An 18,507-nucleotide genomic window follows, 5' to 3' on the forward strand; every position below is an offset into this window, starting at 1 on the left:
GCCCTGGAGGAGGGACAACAGGGCTGGGTCATCTGAAAACTTCACCAAGTAGCTGTTCTCCTGAGATGACCTGCAGTTGTCAGTGTATAATATAAAAAGCAGGGGGAGGGGAGGGGAGAGCACGCAGCCCTGGGGAGAGCCTGTGTTTGATACAATGACAGAAGACATATTACCATTTACATAGACCTGCTGTCTTCTGTTTGTTAAAACATTTTAAACTAGTAATAAGATCTGCTTGGGGAACTTAAAATATGAGGCTAATCGTTCAATTACAATGTGAGGCTGAACTAAAGTCAGCAAATAAAATTCTTGCATGTGATGCAGGTTTCTCAAGATGTTTATACACCCTGTCACGAATGAAGAGCTTTGTATCCACTACACCCTTGCCCGCTTGATATGCAAATTGTAGTGGATCTAATTTATCAACAGTTAGGGGGATGATTGTGTCCTTCAAGATCTTTTCAAAGCACTTCATTACCAGGGAGTTTAGTGCAAATGGTCTGAATTCATTGAGGTCTTTAGGAGATTTAGTTTTGGGGATGGGTATTACTGTTGATGTTTTCCATAAGTCAGGTATATCCCCACTGTCAGCACATTTTTGAAAGATAACTGTAAACGCCTCACTAAGCTGCTCGGCGCAGTAGCGCAGTGTACGCCCACAGATGGCGTCAGGACCAGTAGCCTTTCCTATTTTGGGGTTTTTAAGTAGTGTTGTGACTTTTGCCTGTTGTATTTCTGTCCCTCTCTGAGGCATTAACGTCTCTCTCAATGTGACTATACTATCTGAGAAGGACCTTTCAAACCTGCAGAAGAATTGATTAAAAGTGTCTGGCAAATCTCCGTCGTCTATACCAGGGGTCTTCAACGTTTTTTAAACCAAGGACCCCTTCACTGAAAGAGAGACGGAACAAACTCATTTGTATAAAATGAAGTTGCATATTAAACTGGGCCTAAAGTAACTTGTAGGGCAGCCTCAAGCCTTTATACATACAAGTTTCGCATAGAATACTAAGCTTTAAAAAAAATGCCTTATAATTGTTGGCATGATTTTATAAAAAAATACTTTTATCTAAAACATACATGCGGCCCAGTGAATCCTTTGGATGAACTGTATCTTAGTGACTACCTTACCTATAGTCCAGTAAGCCTATCATCAGTGGGAGTTTATATTTTCTAGTAATATGTTGGATTCACTTTTTAATTTAAAAAAAAAACTTGCAGGCCCCCCTGCAGTGACTCTGAGGACTCCCTAGGGGTCCCGGACCCCCTGTTGACGATCCCTGATCTATACCATTCAATTTTATTGGTTGCCCTGTTGTGCATACAGGCTGGTTAATGGCTGCCATAGTTTTAATACCTTGCCAGGCTGCTTTTAGATCCCCACTATTATATTGATTTTCAATTGTATTCTTGTACTGGATTTTTGCTTTCAGCTTTTTTCTCTACCAGGTCCCCTAAATAGAATGTCTTTTTTTTCCTGTTGATAACACTTTTCAGCTCCTTCGTGACCCATGGCTTGTTATTAGGATAAATGACCACCTTTTTAGATGGAATAACCATATCAACACAATATTTGACATAGCCAGACATTGTTTCCGTAAGTTCATTAATGTCACTACAAGTGTCGTAAAAACAATCCATACATTCCAGACACCCCTGTAGAGAGGAAATGCTGTCTTCTGTCCAGAGTTTTATGGTTTTCTCCTCAGGCTCAAGGCGTCTGAAAGCGGGCTTGTACACAGGCATCAGATATATACTATTGTGGTAGGAGGCACCAAGGCGGCGGCATGGCCATGGATCTATAGGGCCCATTTATTGAGCCATAGCAGAGATCTAAGGTGGTATTCTTCTGCGTTGTAGAGCAAGTTATATACTGTTCATATGATCTCAGGGTCTTGTCTAAGATGCAGTGATTATAATCTCCCAAGAAAAACTTGGGAGCCTTTGGGCAAATAGAATCCAGTCTATGAGTGTCATCAGCGATCACTTGCGCTGCGATTGAAGCATTGGCTCGCGGGTGAATATACACAAGCGTATAAAACAGCTGTTGGAACTCTCGATGTAAATGAGAACGGCCGGAGAGACACAGTCAACAATTCGATGTCCGAAGTGCATGTTCTTTCTCTCACTGCCACAGTATTACAGTACCTTTTATTTACGTAGAGGCACACTCCTCCTCCCCGACTTTTCCCAGTTGTATTTGGGTCTCGGTCCAGGCGAATTGGGCTTCCAAACCCATTTATGATTAAGTCCTCGTCCCGGTCTGACTCCCTCAGCCATGTTTCCGAAAAGGCGAGTGTCATTTATGCCGGTTTTGCACCGGATCCAAGCTTCCAGCTCATCTGTCTTGTGTCTTAATGACTGGACATTTGACAGCAGGATTGTGGGGAGTGGGGGTAGCCTACGGCGGTTGTCAAGCCTGAGATTTTTAAGTCTCCGATGCAGGCCTCTCCCTCTTTTCCGATGTTTGCTTCGTGCATGCAATCTGCACAGTTCCGCCGGAATATCTGGTATAATACCGGCAGACGATGTTCGTAGCGAGATCAGAAACTCTCGGCTGTGAATAACTTTCCTTAGTACTCCGTACTCCGAACCGTGGCAGGTGGAGAGTTCAAGCAGTAGCGTTATCGCAATAAATATTGCAAACAGTTGCTCGGAAGTCCTTAGAAGCCGCATCTTTGGATCACTGGTGCTTTCACTCACGGATAAACATTAACATCCTCAATAGACACTCAATAAAACGATAAGAAAGTAAAAAACAAACTGGAGCGCCCTGTTGTTTGGTCTCTAAAATGTCAGAAAAAAATCAGTGTTTGCCAAAAGCCCAAGATGACGTCCTCAAATGTCTCGTTTTGTCTACAACTCAAAGATATTCAGTACTGTCACAGAGGAGAGAAGAAACTAGAACATATTCACATTTAAGAAGCTGATATCAGAGAATTTTTACTTTGTTTTTCTTTCAGATCAAGTCGCACTTTGCAGCTCCATTGTTTATCTTGTAGCGAACTGCTATCACTAGTTTGGGAGCCTGCCTATGTTCCCACAGCCCATGTTCCCACATTTCTAAGATTCTTTTCTCCAAAATTAGGCCCTATGTTCCCACATTTCCTTTTTCATGAATTTATATCAGATGTTATCACAAGACCTAATTTTGAAAATGTCCTAGAAATGTGGGAACATAGGGCTGTGGGAACATAGGGCTGTGGGACCATTGGGCTGTGGGACCATTGGACTGTGAGAACATAGGGCTGTGGGACCATTGGGCTGTGGAACCATTGGGCTGTGGGAACATAGGGCTGTGGGAACATAGGGCTGTGGGACCATAGGGCTGTGGGACCATTGGGCTGTGGGAACATTGGGCTGTGGGACCATTGGGCTGTGGGACCATTGGACTGTGAGAACATAGGGCTGTGGGACCATAGGGCTGTGGGACCATAGGGCTGTGGGACCATAGGGCTGTGGGACCATAGGGCTGTGGGACCATAGGGCTGTGGGACCATTGGGCTGTGGGACCATTGGGCTGACCCCACTAGTTTGATAGGGTTAGGGTTTGAATCATCACACACGCCCATGGGCGTACAGTTTGACCTCAAATTAACTCATTTAATCTTGGTTGTTCCTTCACGGACGACCCCCCCCCCCCCTTCCGCTGCTTTACTTCTGTCTCTACTGATTCACTGGCTGAAACGCTTTGAACCAATCCGACTGCAGCTTCCAGCGGACTCTTGTGGTTTTATTCGCCCCCCGCTGAGCGGCGATAAGGTGCTTCAAACTTCACCAAAGCTTTGTTCCGACTGCACTAATCCCTCACTTCTTTACCTCCAAACTTATCAGCTGGATAAGTTCTGTCAGCTCATCTTTCTTCGGAGTGAAGTTACCTGCTTTGGCTGTAGATACTAATCTCATAAACTCCCAGGGCATTCACACAGGTGGGCATGGATTAAAGACTAAACGGTCAGCAGCTTGTTTAACCTTCTTCCTGTGTCTTCCTCCACTAAAGAGTTCCTCCCAAGACGAAGCAAGTGGCGCTTTGAAACATCTGGAATATGTAAGCCCTCAACACAGCACCACGGTGCCACGTTCACGATGTTTATATGCAACGAGTTGAGCAGAAGGCAGAACTGGAGGTGGTTTTGGACTGAGGGGGAGTGAAGATGTGGATAATATCCATGTGTTTCTTTATTAAAGGAACACGCCGACTTATTGGGACATTAGCTTATTCACCGTAAACCCCAGGTTAGATAAGTCCATACATACCCTTCTCATCTCTGTGCGTGTCGTAACTCTGTCTGACGCACCCACCGCTAGCCTAGCTTAGCACAGATCCTGGAGGTAACCAGCTCCAACTAGCCTAGCTTAGCACAGATCCTGGAGGTAACTGGTTCCATCTAGCCTAGCTTAGCACAGATCCTGGAGGTAACTGGCTCCATCTAGTCTAGCTTAGCACAGATCCTGGAGGTAACCGGCTCCATCTAGCCTAGCTTAGCACAGATCCTGGAGGTAACCGGCTCCATCTAGCCTAGCTTAGCACAGATCCTGGAGGTAACCGGCTCCATCTAGCCTACTGCTCCCAATAAGTGACAAAATAACGCCAACATGTTCCTATTTACATGTTGTGATTTGTATAGTCACAGCATGTACAAATAACAAGGTCACATGACACACAGCCATCTTCTAACTGTATATAAACTGGGAACTATATTCTCAGAAGGCGAAGCACTGCTACTTCTGCTACTTGGGCGGAGTGATTTTCTCGCAGCAAACTCCAGGTGAACTCTCTGCTCCTCACCACGGGGCTTCTCAGGTGCTGCGAGCAAATCACTCCGCCCAGAAGAAGTAGTAGCAGTGCTTCGCCTTCTGAGAATATAGTTCCCAGTATGTATACGGTTAGAAGATGGCTGTGTCTCATGTGACCTAGTTATTTGTACATGAGATGAGAAGGGTATGTATGGCCTTATCTAACTCTGGGTGATATGGTGAATAAGCTAAAGTCCCAATAAGTCGGCGTGTTCCTTTAAGATAAACAAACATGAATGTATTTACAATAATTCATGCACAGAACATCTGGCATTTGAAAAACACAACAGAATCAACAATACAACAGGGTCATGGAGGGCGGACCTAAAAGAGGACATTTCAGAAAACGATTGGAAGAAAACTTGTGAAGCGTCTCAGAAACAAACAGCAAACTCTCATTTAAAGCTACTCCAATGGAATTGACACACAACTGTTAAATTGAATAAATACAACAGTAATATACCTGACCTTTTTCATATGCAGTGGGGATAAAGGAACATATTTATGGACTGTAATTGCAATAAAAAATTATAAATACATTGTTAAAAAAAGAAACAGCTGTGGAATTTTGTTGTGTTTAACAAATTAAAGCTTTAGTGCGTAACTTTTCAATATTAATGAACGTCTGTTACCAAATGAGTTGCTACAAAGCTGATTAAGACTATCAGCTCCACACATCTCTCTCTGGATCTCTCAGTCTGACTGTGTTCAGAAGATTGTGTCATCCGGGGACTTTCCCGCGCAGAAGCTCGAGTGAAGATAACGACCTCTTCTGAAGAGTCCGTCATGTCAGAAACTACGCACTATAGCTTTAATTGCTAGAGTAATCTTCTGTGGATAAGCTATCTAACATAGTCTCGCATTGCCAGCTCTATCTCCACAGCTCTGTGAAGTAAAGTCTGGCTACACCGCAGATGCATTCTGGGATAGGGGGGGGGAAAATGCTCTGGGTTGTTTACATTTCTTTAAACCAATCACAATGGTCTTGGGCGGCGCTAAGCTCCGGATGCAGCGACGGTGGCTCTGCAAAATAGTCTCTGGAAGGAACTTGTTCTGGTGGAACATGTGGACGTTGCAAAAGAAAACTCCTCATAAAATATTAAATGAAGTTAACTGTTGACACAATAAAGTTAAGGTGAGCTATTTAAATGAGCTGATACATGGTTAGACCTCAGTAGCTCTTACCGGTGTATCTCTGTGTGTACTTCGTCCACAGCAATCCCACCAATTGGTGCCAAAACGTCCCAGTCAGAGAGGAAATGACCTAAACATATTCTTTGTAAATCTTTACAATCATTCACCAAAAGAACCAAGCAGGCCCGCCTTGCCTTTGCATTATTCTTAGAAAACAATTAGTTTTTAGAAATGTCTCATGATATATTGTCTCTAGAAGTGTATTATTCAACTTTTGTTTTTGTTAAAGAAGGGAAAAACCCCGCAATACTTCAGCGCCCATGTCTCGTGAAAGAATCGAGTCGGGACAAAAGCATACCGTCTCAGCCCTTCAATTTGTTGTATCTTAGCAGAATATTGAAAGCAGCAGAAATGCCGAACTGAGTGCACTATAATATCTGTTTATTTACCGCTAGTAATTTTGTTATGGCGATATTCAACAACGTTGTCGCTTTTTTTTTTTTCCTCACACCCCTTCTGATTAACAGGCATACTTAGAAAGAATGTGCATCAATGACACACACACACACCTTCAGAGGCCTCGGCTCACCTCTACAATGCCACATTCACCAGTCAGGCGCAACATAACTGCAGCTGACATCCAGTCCTGTCAGAAGGGGGGCAGAGCCTTGACCCTCCCCCCCACTCCCAGTGGTGTCCAGAGTCAGTCTCCCATTGGCTGTGGAGGTATAGGGGGCGGGGTCAAGGGGGGCTGCGAGGTTGTTTGGTCGTTCTGGACAGCCTGTCTGAGGGGCAGCAGGTACAGCAGGGTGCAGAGTACCTGTGTGTGTGTGTGTGTGTAATTTGGAAGAACTACTGCAGCTTTAAAGCAAACTGTTGTGAAGCTTTTTCCCTCTCTAAACATCTTCAGGTACTGGAAGAGATCTCCTGCTACCCAGAGAACCACGAAGCTAAGGAACTCAGACGGATACTGACCCAGCCTCATTTCATGGTGAGTCAAAAAAGAAAACACACACGCACGCACACACACACGTCCGTCATGCCTCTCAGACGGGTTCAGGTCATGGAGGCCTCTTAACTAAACAGACGTAAGCTAGACAAAGCAGGCCTGAATCCCTGTATCTCTGTTGGACAGACTCTGCAGGCCTCAGCAGCCAGCAGCTTTATAATGTCACTTGGCTCTACGTGACGTTAGAAAGAGCTACAAAAAGAGAGACACAGGTGTGAGTCAGGCTTTTCAGCTTTATTTTCTACATCGGATTAACTGGTTTGAGTAATTTTTCAAACTTCTCTGATGTCAGCTTGTTAAATGTGAATATGTTCTAGTGTCTTCTCTCCTCTGTGACAGTAAACTGAATATCTTTTGAGTTGTGGACAAAACGAGACATTTGAGGACGTCATCTCGGGCTTTTTGGGGAAACACTGATCCACATTTTTCACCATTTTCTGACATTTTAGAGACCAAACAGCTAACCCTTTCATTCAGAAAGTAATCGACAGATTAATCGACGATGAAATGATCGTTAGTTGCAGCCCTGACACAAAGAAATAATAATTTGGCAAACAGAATGTTTTGGCATTTGAAAGTACCTTCTTAATTTGAAAGTATCTGTGAAAACGCTTAAAACATCATTTAACCCTTGTGTTGTCTTCCCCGTTGCAACTTGTTTGTCCTACCGGGTCAAAATCAGTTTTTTCACGATTTTTGTCACTTTTTAAAACCTTTTTGTAGTTTTTTTCGACGTTTTCTGCACTTTCTTTTGCTACCACCAGAATAAATACCACTCACACCAACCTATTACCACTATAGTGTTACACTTATTTTGTAAAGTCATGATCAATACACCTCATTTATATGAAATTATATCTATTTTTTGAGTAAAACAAAAAAGCTCAAATCATGAATTATTTGTTTGAGATGGATAATCACTGACTGGTTAATGTCAAACTTTAGTCAGAATACCGTTTTGAAACCATTCAAATAATTTTTTTCAAATGCTATAACATTGAATAAAACATCCATAAATTAAGGTAGGGAACTGATCATTCATTTTACATGTGAAGACCAACGTATGGACCCATCTGTGTTATGTTTGGGCAATCCGGTTGTAAGAAACCCATATTTCTGATATAGAAACTTTGAAAGCGGGGACCCGAGGATGACGGGAGCGTTAACAGAAATGTCTGCCGTGTGTTTGAACTGTCTGAGGACCTGAGCAGCGAAAGGGTTAATCCAGTCAAGGGAAAGTCACTGTAGGGCTGTCAGCAGCCTCCGCTGCTAATCCTATCACATTAATGCGTCTGATTTTGCCCTCTGATCAGTGGCCGGCTCCATATCAGACAGACAGACCAACGGAGCGGGGCGACGCAGGGGGAGGGCAGAAATGAGGAAGAGAAGAGTGCATCAAAATGAAATGATAAGAAATGAGAAAAGACCAGTAATCAAGACGAATGGGAGGGAGAGAGAGAGGAGGGGAGGTGTGGATGGAGGTCAATAAGGCGTAGTGTGATGCGATGTGTCGGGTCAGAGGCCCGGCTCCCTTGTAGCGCTACGACAGCGTGAACGGACCGACAGAGGGGAGGGGGGGGAGAGAGGCACCGTCAACATTCCAACGAGTTCAAGTGAGTGTTCATCTCAGTTTATTAGGATAAACCCCTTGAGATGTATCATCTCGTTTTCGAGGGGGGTCCCAACATACATCACAATCCTTACTAGAGCTGGGCGATATGGAGAAAATCAAATATCACGATATTTTTGACCAAATCCATCGATGTCGATATTGTGGCGATATTGAAGGGTTCACTATCGGTGCTACACAATATTTACACAGTGGGAGTTTTAATGAATAATCACCAACCAGTCCGGTAAGTCCAGAATATTACGTCACTTCACTGTAATGCAGCCGTAAAAAAACCCAGGAAAAGACAACACGTGTGTCATATCACGATATTACAATATCCTAAATGTAAGACCATATCTAGCCTCATATATCGATGTTGATATAATATCGATATATTGCCCAGCCCCATTACACAACAGAGTGACAGGAAAAATAGAAGTACAAATAGGAATACAGTTATCAATACGACAACGTACATATAGATTCAAAAAACCCAAAACACCAGTAGCCAACATGGCCAATAATAAATAAAAACGGAAGTGTGAGTGTGAGTCGATCACCAACCACATGGTATGAATAGGGAATATATTCATTTGTATTGATATTGATACCATTTTGGAGACTGCTTAACGATCCGAGTCTTTATCGATACCGTTATCGATACTTCTTTTCTATTATTTGGTGGAAAGACGAGACAACAATTCTTAATCTTAACAGAGCTATTCTTTCTTTTATTGCAAAAACCTTGAGTCTGTAACTGTTTGATTTCTGTCAGTACAGTCACACAGAGCACCATCACTGGTCCTATAGTCTTCTCACTTACAGTTTGGTTGTCAAAAATGTCAAAGGAAATGCCAAAAAGTGTCAAAAAATAGTTTTTTTTATTGTGAACCAAAATATATATATATGGGTGAGTGTTATAAATGAATGTGAGGCGTGCTGATAAGTGTCTATGTCCCGTTCATTGTCTCAAAGTGTGGTCATGCTAATGCTTCTAACGCTTGTGGCGGCTGAAGGAGAGTGTTTTCGTGGACACCTCTCTGATGTCGACACACGTCTTCTGCTTGTTATTGAAGTCCACAGGCGTGTTGATGACTGTTTAAAAAAAATATATACACATACGTCTTTTCAGAGAATTGGACCGGGGCATCAGATGATCTTAAAATCTCCCCGATGTTCCTCTCTCGCTCTGCGGTTCTTATCTTTCACACTTTTTTATCTTTTCATTTCATCACTTTTTTTTTCTTTCTTGCTTTCTCGTATTGACTCGAGCACACCCACACGGAACGGGAGGATTAGTTAACCCCTAACCCTGTCCTCATTAATGGCACACGCACACACACACACACACACACGCACACACCCTTAACTTGTGTGTCACGGAACATGAAGTTTCTTTTGTGTGTGATGTAGTTTGACATGGAAGTTAGAGACGCTGCCTTCATGTGTCTGCCTCTCTGATCTGCTCTCCTTCCTCGGCTGTGTGTGTGTGTGTGTGTGTGTGTGTGTGTGTGTGTGTGTGTGTGTGTGTGTGTGTGTCTCTCTATGTGTCTCTGTGTGTGTGTGTGTGTCTATGTGTGTGTGTGTGCGCGTGTGTCTCTGTCTGTGTGTGTGTGTGTGTGTGTGTGTGTGTGTGTGTGTGTCTCTCTCTGCGTGTGTGTGTGTGTGTCTCTCTCTGTGTGTGTGTGTGTGTGCTTGTGTGAGTGTGTGTGTGTGTCTCTCTCTCTGTGTGAGTGTGTGCTTGTGTGTGTGTGTGTGTGTCTCTCTCTCTGTGTGAGTGTGTGCTTGTGTTTGTGTAAATGTGTGCGTGTGTGTGCTTGTGTGTGTGTGCGTGCATGCGCTGAGGAAACATGGTGACAGCTTTCCTCTTTGTTGAGGTTTGATTGCTGTCTTCTGAAGTTCAGACAGGTTTGTTAAAGTGCCACTCGGGGGCTTCTGCTGCTGTCAGCGGAGTGGAGTTGAACTCTCTTTGGGTGCGAGGCACCGGCGTCTCTGCAGCTACACAACACATGCTGCGTTAACTCAAACAGACAGAGGGGCGACGCACCAAAGGCACCTGAGGACAAGGGGGAATAAACTGAAGCTACGGTCACGATGGAAACCCCTTCCTGCCTGTTAGCCGTCTCCCAGGAGAGCCACTGTCCTCTACATCGAGTTAGACAGTCAACAAACAGTCTTTTTGGGGTTCAGGATTCCACTCTTTTTTTTTTTTTCTTGTAAATTTGCTAATTTAATCTCGGAATATTACCCCAATATTAGTCTCACTTTGCACGACCCTCCTCCACAGCGCTGCGGAGGAGGGTCTGGCTATAGTCCACCCAGCATTCTGGGATGGGAGGAAAACGTGCTCTGGTTTATTGGCATTTCTTTAAACCAATCATCCCGGACACTCCCTGTTCACCACCCTCCCCTCAGGCAGACTGAGAATCCCAAGAGCTGTGAACATATTACAGAAATCATACACACATCCACACATACAAACATAAAAACATACACACATCCCTTACCCCCCTCAGTGCAATCACACTCTGTATAATAACTGCTGTGTTTACTGTTTTCTAGCTATTTATTGAGAACATGGAATGAATGTGTATGTGCGAGATGAATGTGTATGTGCGAGATGTGCTTGGGTGAGAATGTGCTGGTGTATGTGTATATATGTGTATATATGTATCTTTTTTACTCTATGCTTCTATTTGGGGAGGATGGCTCCAACAGAATTTCGTTGTACTGCATACAATGACAATAAAGATCTCTATCTATCTATCTTGCTAGAAGCATTGACGTCACTTTGACAGAGAATACCTTTACATCTGAAGCGTTTAAAGACTCTATTTGTCCGTTGTTTATTTCTAAAGAAACACGACAATGTATAAAAGGCTCCATTACCTTGTAGCTCACGTTATGGCTCCGTAGCAGACGTTTTTATAACAATAGGCTAACGATTGGGTCATAACCACGAGACTTCCTGTCTCATAGTAGAGGAGTTACCGTATAGTACAGGAGAAGCTCTCAGGCAGTTTGGACTTCCATTAGCTGTTTAAGTGTAATGACTAATGTTAACTATCATTTTAGTGATCAATAATGAGCCTGTGTCTATGTTATCTCCTTACATATACCTACGCTCTCCGTCTCTGCTAGATTGGGAATGATTGAGATTTCTCTTGGCACAGCTACCAGAAGACTTCCAACTTTCAGACAGGTTGCTCACGTCACATCTACGTCTTCAAGCTCAGTTGGAGGCTGCTCAGTAACGCTCAGCCATCACCGGGAAAGAGCTTCTAATGTCCTTCACTGGTCTCCGTCCAGAGACACGGGGTCTGTTGGTCCATTATATATACAGTCTATGGTGGTGACTTTAGGAGTCAGGAGAGAACATAAGTAAGGAGGCAGTTTACACAGCATGGCCTTAAAAAGAAACCAATGCTCCAACCTGCGATGCAAAGAAGGCCAACCGACACTCTCATACAAGCTACAGTGATGAGTACGAAAACTAGAATTAGTTACGAATCTTAGTGCTGCATAGTGTACTGAGTCCTGCATTTTCAGAGAAGATTGATTTGCATTTGAAGGCATGTATAAAATATCACCATAATCCAGTCCGAGCCCCTCTGACTCTGTTTGTGTCCGCAGGCCTTGCTGCAGGCCCACGACGTGGTGGCCCACGAGGTTTACAGCGACGAGGCTCTGAGGGTGACACCCCCCCCCACCTCGCCCTACCTGAACGGAGACTCGCCCGAGAGCGCCAACGGAGACATGGACCTGGAGAACGTCACCAGGGTGCGCCTGGTCCAGTTCCAGAAGAACACCGATGAGCCAATGGTGCGCAGCTTTCAACATGTTTTTACTGCACTTCCTCACACTCAGGCCACGATCACACTCGCCGTCTTTTGTTGACAAGAAAAAGTGGACTAGGGCACTTTTGTGGTTAAAAAAATGAATAAAAAATAAGAAGCTGGCATCGTTTTGGTTCCAAAAAAGCAGCCGGGAGCATCTTGTGTTGCTATAACCCTCTCCATTTTTTCGTGTTGTTATGGAAACGACAGGTCTACGTGCTCCACCTGTCACTGGTCAGCTGTCAAAAAAAACACTCAAAATTGAACTTTTTTCAACTTCAAGAAGACGCTCTGAGCTGCAGAAAAAGACGGCGGCGATGGCGTTTAAAAAAAGCCCAAACACGGTTTACTCCGTAGGTTTATAATGTAAAACAGACGCTGGCAGCTTAAAGGTACTCTGAGTAGTGTTTGAAGGAGTTTATTAAAATCATAAATATGTCCTCATTGGTGTAAAATGACCTCTGCCAATGATCTGACTTATCCTCGTAAGCGAAGAATTTCTCATCTGTATTTATATTGGACGGGCAAGTCCAAGGAGGCTTCCACGTCGTTTTCGTTCCGAGCCAGCGTCACGTGACTGAGACCAGCTGAAACGGAGAAGGAGATCCGTGAGAGCCGCTGGTCACCGCACCGGCAACATTTGAAAGCCTGCAACTGCACTTTAGTTCATAATGGAGGACTGTACTTACGCCGAGCCACAGGAGAAGGAATCCACGTTGGAAGACATGTTGTCATAGCTTCTTGGTACATAACGGCTACCGTAGTTGCAGCACGCGTTTGAAAAAGCGAGGCGCCAGAGAGCACTAATCTTTGAATGCAAAATACAATTTCACCGCTAGATGGGAGGAATTCCTACACAGTGTACCTTTTAAAAAGACGCCTAGTGTGAACATTGCCGTACTGTACTCTGTACTTTTTTGTTAAGACCTTATACATCCTGTGTCATGGTGCAGGGCATCACGCTGAAGATGAACGAGTCAAACCACTGCATCGTAGCGAGGATAATGCACGGGGGGATGATCCACAGACAAGGTACGCTCTCACAACTCCCAGTTATTCCTAACTTCATATAGGGTGTGGGTATTTCTGTATTTCTGGCTTAAATGGGGGTCAGCCTGCACACAAATAACCCTTGCTTTGTTCTTGAGGCATGGGTTAGCATGTTCGCTTATGTTATCATTTTAGCAAAACACTGGGCAATAACTGTTGACACATGGCAATAAGATATATTAGCATGTGTTAGCATTTTTCTAAAACACTGACATGAACCCAGACATTTGGCAGAATGTCATGTGAGTCGTAAATGGAAACTCTTCTTTTTATAACCGTACGGCTAGCGAGATAGAGTTGGGTTACAGTTAGACAGCAGACTGCTCACCTCCGGAGATGGCAGGCCGTCTAATGTGCTTTTCAGCAGTTTGTTTCATAGATGGCTTCCGACAGGCTGTATGACTCAGGTCAGGTTCACTATATATATATATATATATATATATATATATATATATATATATAGCGGTGAACAACTGACAACTCCCAGTTATTCCTAAACATCGAGGTTGTTTTGTTTCTTATGATTAACAATTTTTTCACAAAACATACAATTTACAACACGTGTCAAACTCAAGGCCCGAGGGCCAAATCCGGCCCCTCGCAGGTTTTGATCCGGCCCGCATTTCAGTTTAGGTTCACAATAACCTTTAGTCCCACCTAGTTTTTGTCGCCTTTTCTGACGGTTTATGTGCTTTAGGCACTTTGTTTTAACATTTTCTTACGCTTTACTCAATGCTTTGCCACGTTTTCGGAAGGTTTTGGCGCCTTTTGCAATGTTTTTGGCACTTTCTGATGTTTTCGGCACTTTTTTTTTGGGCCTTTTTTGGCACTTTTTTCAACGTATTTGTCGCTGGCTGAGGCTTTTTTTGCCAAACTTGTTTAGGGCTTTATGAGGCCCAAAATGTAAGTGAGAAGACTACAGTATATGAGACATGCAATAATACAGTCAACATATTTGACTTTTTCCTCTTAAGTAAAAGCATGTCAATAATCTCTACATGTCTGGCCCTTTATGGGATTCTCATTTTCTGGGAAACTGAGTGTGACACCCCTGATGTACAACATTGACCCATCACTGCCCCCCCCCCCCCCCCCGTCCACAGCAGGACGTTAGCTTAGCTTCCGTGTCGGTACTCCTGCCTGCTTCTCCAAACTGGGGGAGTGCCGACCGCCATCTACTGTAGCTAACACACTGACTCTGGAGAAGTAGCTCAGACAACCACTCTTCATCGCTTTAAACAGGAGACCAAAAAACGGTGGTGTTTACCAGACATTTCAGCAGCTGGTTTGTCTCTGCTCTTGTGTTTGAAGGCAACATTTGCTCTACTGTTTTTATCGTGAAGGTAGCATCCTGTTAATTAGTCCCCAGTTGATATATCGGGTGGTAATTGGAAAGCCGCCTCGATTGCAACTGCTGGGGTTGTGATGGGGGGAAAAGAGCAACAGAGGGTCGTGAAATCTAGTGAGGCTGTTTAATGAGGAGAAAGGTTTGATTCTCCTCCTTTCTTTCTCCTTTCCTTTCAGGAACGTTGCACGTAGGAGACGAGATCAGGGAGATCAACAGCATCAGCGTGGCCAACCAGACTGTTGAGCAGCTGCAGAAGATGCTGGTGTGTGTGTGTGTGTGTGTGTGTGTGTCTCTCTTAGTGTGTTAGTACATGCTTCAGTGTATCTACTAAGGATGTAGATTAAAAATTGATATAAATGTGTAAAGATGACAACCGGAAACATGAAACTCACAATATCTGTGTGTGTGTATGTGTCTCTATGTGTGTGTGTGTGTGTGTGTGTGTCTCTCCACAGAGGGAGATGCGAGGCAGCATCACCTTCAAAATAGTGCCAAGTTACCGGACGCAGGGCTCCTCGTGTGAGGTAACATCTCCTCCTCTTCCTCCTCTCTTGTCTGCTGACTGTGAGCTCCTGTTCTGGTTACTAACTGCTGGCCTGGTTACTGAGCGTGTGTGTGTGTGTGTGTAACCCAAGTCCGTTGTGTGTATGGGGTGTGTGTGTGTGTGTGTGTGTGTGTGTATGTGTTTTGCTGTGTTTTGCTCGGGCTGGGTCAGATATTCAGCACACCAATTTCCCAACCAAGATACCGGAACCGTCCCTCGCCTCCTCTGATCGCCTGATTCAGGAATGAGCCACGCCTCTCTGTGTGATCCCGTCCTGTTACGCACACTCGCACACTACACGGGTGGACAAAATAACAGAAACACTTTACAATTCAATTTGTATACAGTTAATACAAGTCTTTCTGTTATGTTGTGCTCCCCACACACCACTAACTTGCACACAGCGAGACAAAGATGCACATGGTATACACCAAGGACCACGTACCTACAGTGTAATTTAAGAAAAGCTCATGGTCCACCTTATTGCCACAAATATCCCCCAATATCCCCAAAAAGCCATTGGTCCATCTTGTCAGTTGACGGTAACGTATTTCCTTCAAATGTCACAGTGATCATCTGTGATGTAAATTAGAGACGTCGCAGAACACAGAAATAACAGCCAATTCAAATAATAATAATAATTTGAATGTACACACCAATTTATTTAATATTTAAAGCAACTCATCTATGCTCCTCACTGTTAGGCTTTGGAGTGGACTCAACAAAATAATAATGTGCTTTAAGCCCAGCAGACACATACAAGTTATCAACTAGCTGGTGAACTTAGTGGGGCATTAAAGGGTAACTACCGGGTTTTTTTTTTTTAACCTGTCTTTGTGTCTGAGTGACTGATGGGAACAACATCCTTTGACATTGGTCCAGTATTAAGAGAGATCGCTGAAGTCGGCAGCGGAGAAACAAGCTACAATATAAGTTAATAGGGTGATTGTCCAGCTTGTGTTTACCTTCACAAAAATGCTCGTTTTGCCGCTGACAGACTCAGATTATTATTCTAAGTGTCTGACAACATTATGGAAAGGATCCCTACAGAGATAGACATTTAAAACCTCTTTGAGACCTTTCTGACACAAGAGGATGTTTGGGTGCGTTGGTTGTGGGTTAGGTGGAGATCTGTTTTTGTTGTGTAACTTCTGTTAAATACCAGTAAACGGAACAAGGCGTCTGTCCCAACTAACGTAACCCTAATCTACAACAGCAGTCTTACCCACCACTCTCTCGTCTGTACTACTGGAACTGACTGGGACTTAAACCAAAGTATTCCCAAACTTGCGATCTTAAGGCGCTGACACGCCGAGCCGATAATCGGCCTTCTGACAGTCTGGGAGGTCGGTGACTCGAGTCTGGTCAGTGTGTTCCGTGCCGTCGTCCGTCCGAGGGGCCGTCGTCCTTCATTTTGGCCGATTTGACATGTATAATCGGCGGGGCGGGCACTGCCGGCAGTCTGACTCAATGACCCATCTGATTGGTGGAGAACTGACCAGGAAACGGGGAGCGGGATGAGCGTGACTAGAGTCTCTCAAAATCTGACGAAAATCTTCTAAACTGACCTTTGTTGATCTGAAATGAAGACAGATTCAGAAACTGCACGGCCTGTTTCTCTCTTCAAATGTTTTCAGAAACACGTTTCGGTGAACTATTTTAGTCCAACATGAGATCGTATTCTGAACGAGACGCCTTGATGGTCTGGCTTGGAATTTCTGGAGAAACCAGACCTACGTGACGCGTTCGTCCAATCAGCTGCCGGTTTTCATTTTTTGGGTGACAATACAGATTAGCGCCGCCTGCCGTTATGGAGACGTATTACGTCTCGTCTCTTTGTTGTGTTCATGTACCGTTCCACCCCTACGGCGTCCATCCATCCATCCATCTTCATCCGCTTATCGGGGTCGGGTCGCGGGGGTAGCAGCTCAGCAGGGGACCCCAAACTTCCCTTTCCCGGGCCACATTAACCAGCTCCGACTGGGGGATCCCGAGGCGTTCCCAGGCCAGGTTGGAGATATAATCCCTCCACCCTAGTCCTGGGTCTCCCCGAGGCCTCCTCCCAGCTGGGACGTGCCTGGAACACCTCCCTAGGGAGGCGTCCAGGGGCATCCTTACCAGATGCCCGAACCACCTCAACTACGGCGTACCAGAACTAAATGGACGGAGCTCTGCAGCCGAGGCTCCAGAAAATCCGAAGCTTCACTTCCCTTTGTCCCGGACTCTGGAGCAGCTGGAAGGGCATGAAGAGGCCTTTTGGGACAGAAAGGAAACTTACTGATGTACTAATGATTCTAGAGACGATATGGTTATTGTGTTTTTCTTTATTTAGGCTGAAACTCAGTGAACCGCTCAGACGCTGCTGCTGCTGCTGCTGCTGCTGCACAACACAGCTTTATTTTGGAAAGTCTTACACCCAAACCACAGCAATTTTTAGCTGAAGACATGAACCGAGTACGTAACTCCATGATAAGACTTTTGAATTAGGAATTCATACACGAAGGTAGTATGTAATTTGTGAATTAATTTTTGAATTACTAACTCGTTTAGAAGCTCATTCTCTACTCATCGTTTATGGTCTGCTTATAATTTAGATTTCAGTGTTTCTAAATGTATGCTGAGACTATATTTCAGTTTCCATCTCATCTTCTCCATTTACTAGAGCCGTCCTCGACTGAAGATATTCTTGGTCGACTAACACAGTTTTGTTGATTTGATGAAACGTAAAACACAGACGTGCTCATACATTTCTTGGACATAAATCATTCAGCATGAAAAAATGACTCATCGACTAAATAGGCGGCAGCCCTTTCCTTTTCACAGTAAAACCTAAATAGTTACAGTCTTTATACTTGAGTTTATCTCTTAAATCATCATATTAAAAGGTTTATTTAATCCTGACTTCCCGCAGCAGCAGCAGCAGCAGCACGGCGGCTGTGAGAGTGAGCACAGACACGGTAAATCCCTGAGCTGTGACTGTGTCTGTGTAAGCGATGACCTCATGCTCTCTCAGATGAGTATCTAGCAGGAGTCTGCCGCCCCCCTGTGGTCATGTGACGACGTGCAGGGCAGCTGATTGGGCCCATGTCTTGTTGACGCATTTCATTACGTCAGCGCTGTGCTGGCTCTGTTATTGTGTGTTGTTGTGTGCGTACAAATGGACTGTTTCATCACCTC

General features: G+C 44.3%; 1 protein-coding gene across 7 annotated transcripts in view; it reads left to right on the forward strand.

Moving 5' to 3' along the window:
- The window catches only part of caska (calcium/calmodulin-dependent serine protein kinase a), a 182,220-nt gene that overhangs the window by 137,749 nt on the left and 25,964 nt on the right, over positions 1-18,507 (forward strand). For 4 of the 7 annotated variants that reach the window (XM_078262669.1, XM_078262670.1, XM_078262672.1 and 1 more), the window contains exons 13-18: positions 4,001-4,048; positions 6,842-6,922; positions 12,186-12,374; positions 13,342-13,420; positions 14,963-15,048; positions 15,242-15,310. In XM_078262669.1, the coding sequence (XP_078118795.1) occupies positions 4,001-4,048; positions 6,842-6,922; positions 12,186-12,374; positions 13,342-13,420; positions 14,963-15,048; positions 15,242-15,310 (552 nt within the window). The remainder of the gene's footprint in view (positions 1-4,000; positions 4,049-6,841; positions 6,923-12,185; positions 12,375-13,341; positions 13,421-14,962; positions 15,049-15,241; positions 15,311-18,507) is intronic. The other 3 variants (XM_078262671.1, XM_078262673.1, XM_078262675.1) reach the window with 1 other exon arrangement.

Source organism: Sander vitreus, chromosome 11 (assembly GCF_031162955.1).
Source record: "Sander vitreus isolate 19-12246 chromosome 11, sanVit1, whole genome shotgun sequence".
Classification (NCBI taxonomy): Eukaryota; Metazoa; Chordata; class Actinopteri; order Perciformes; family Percidae; genus Sander; species Sander vitreus.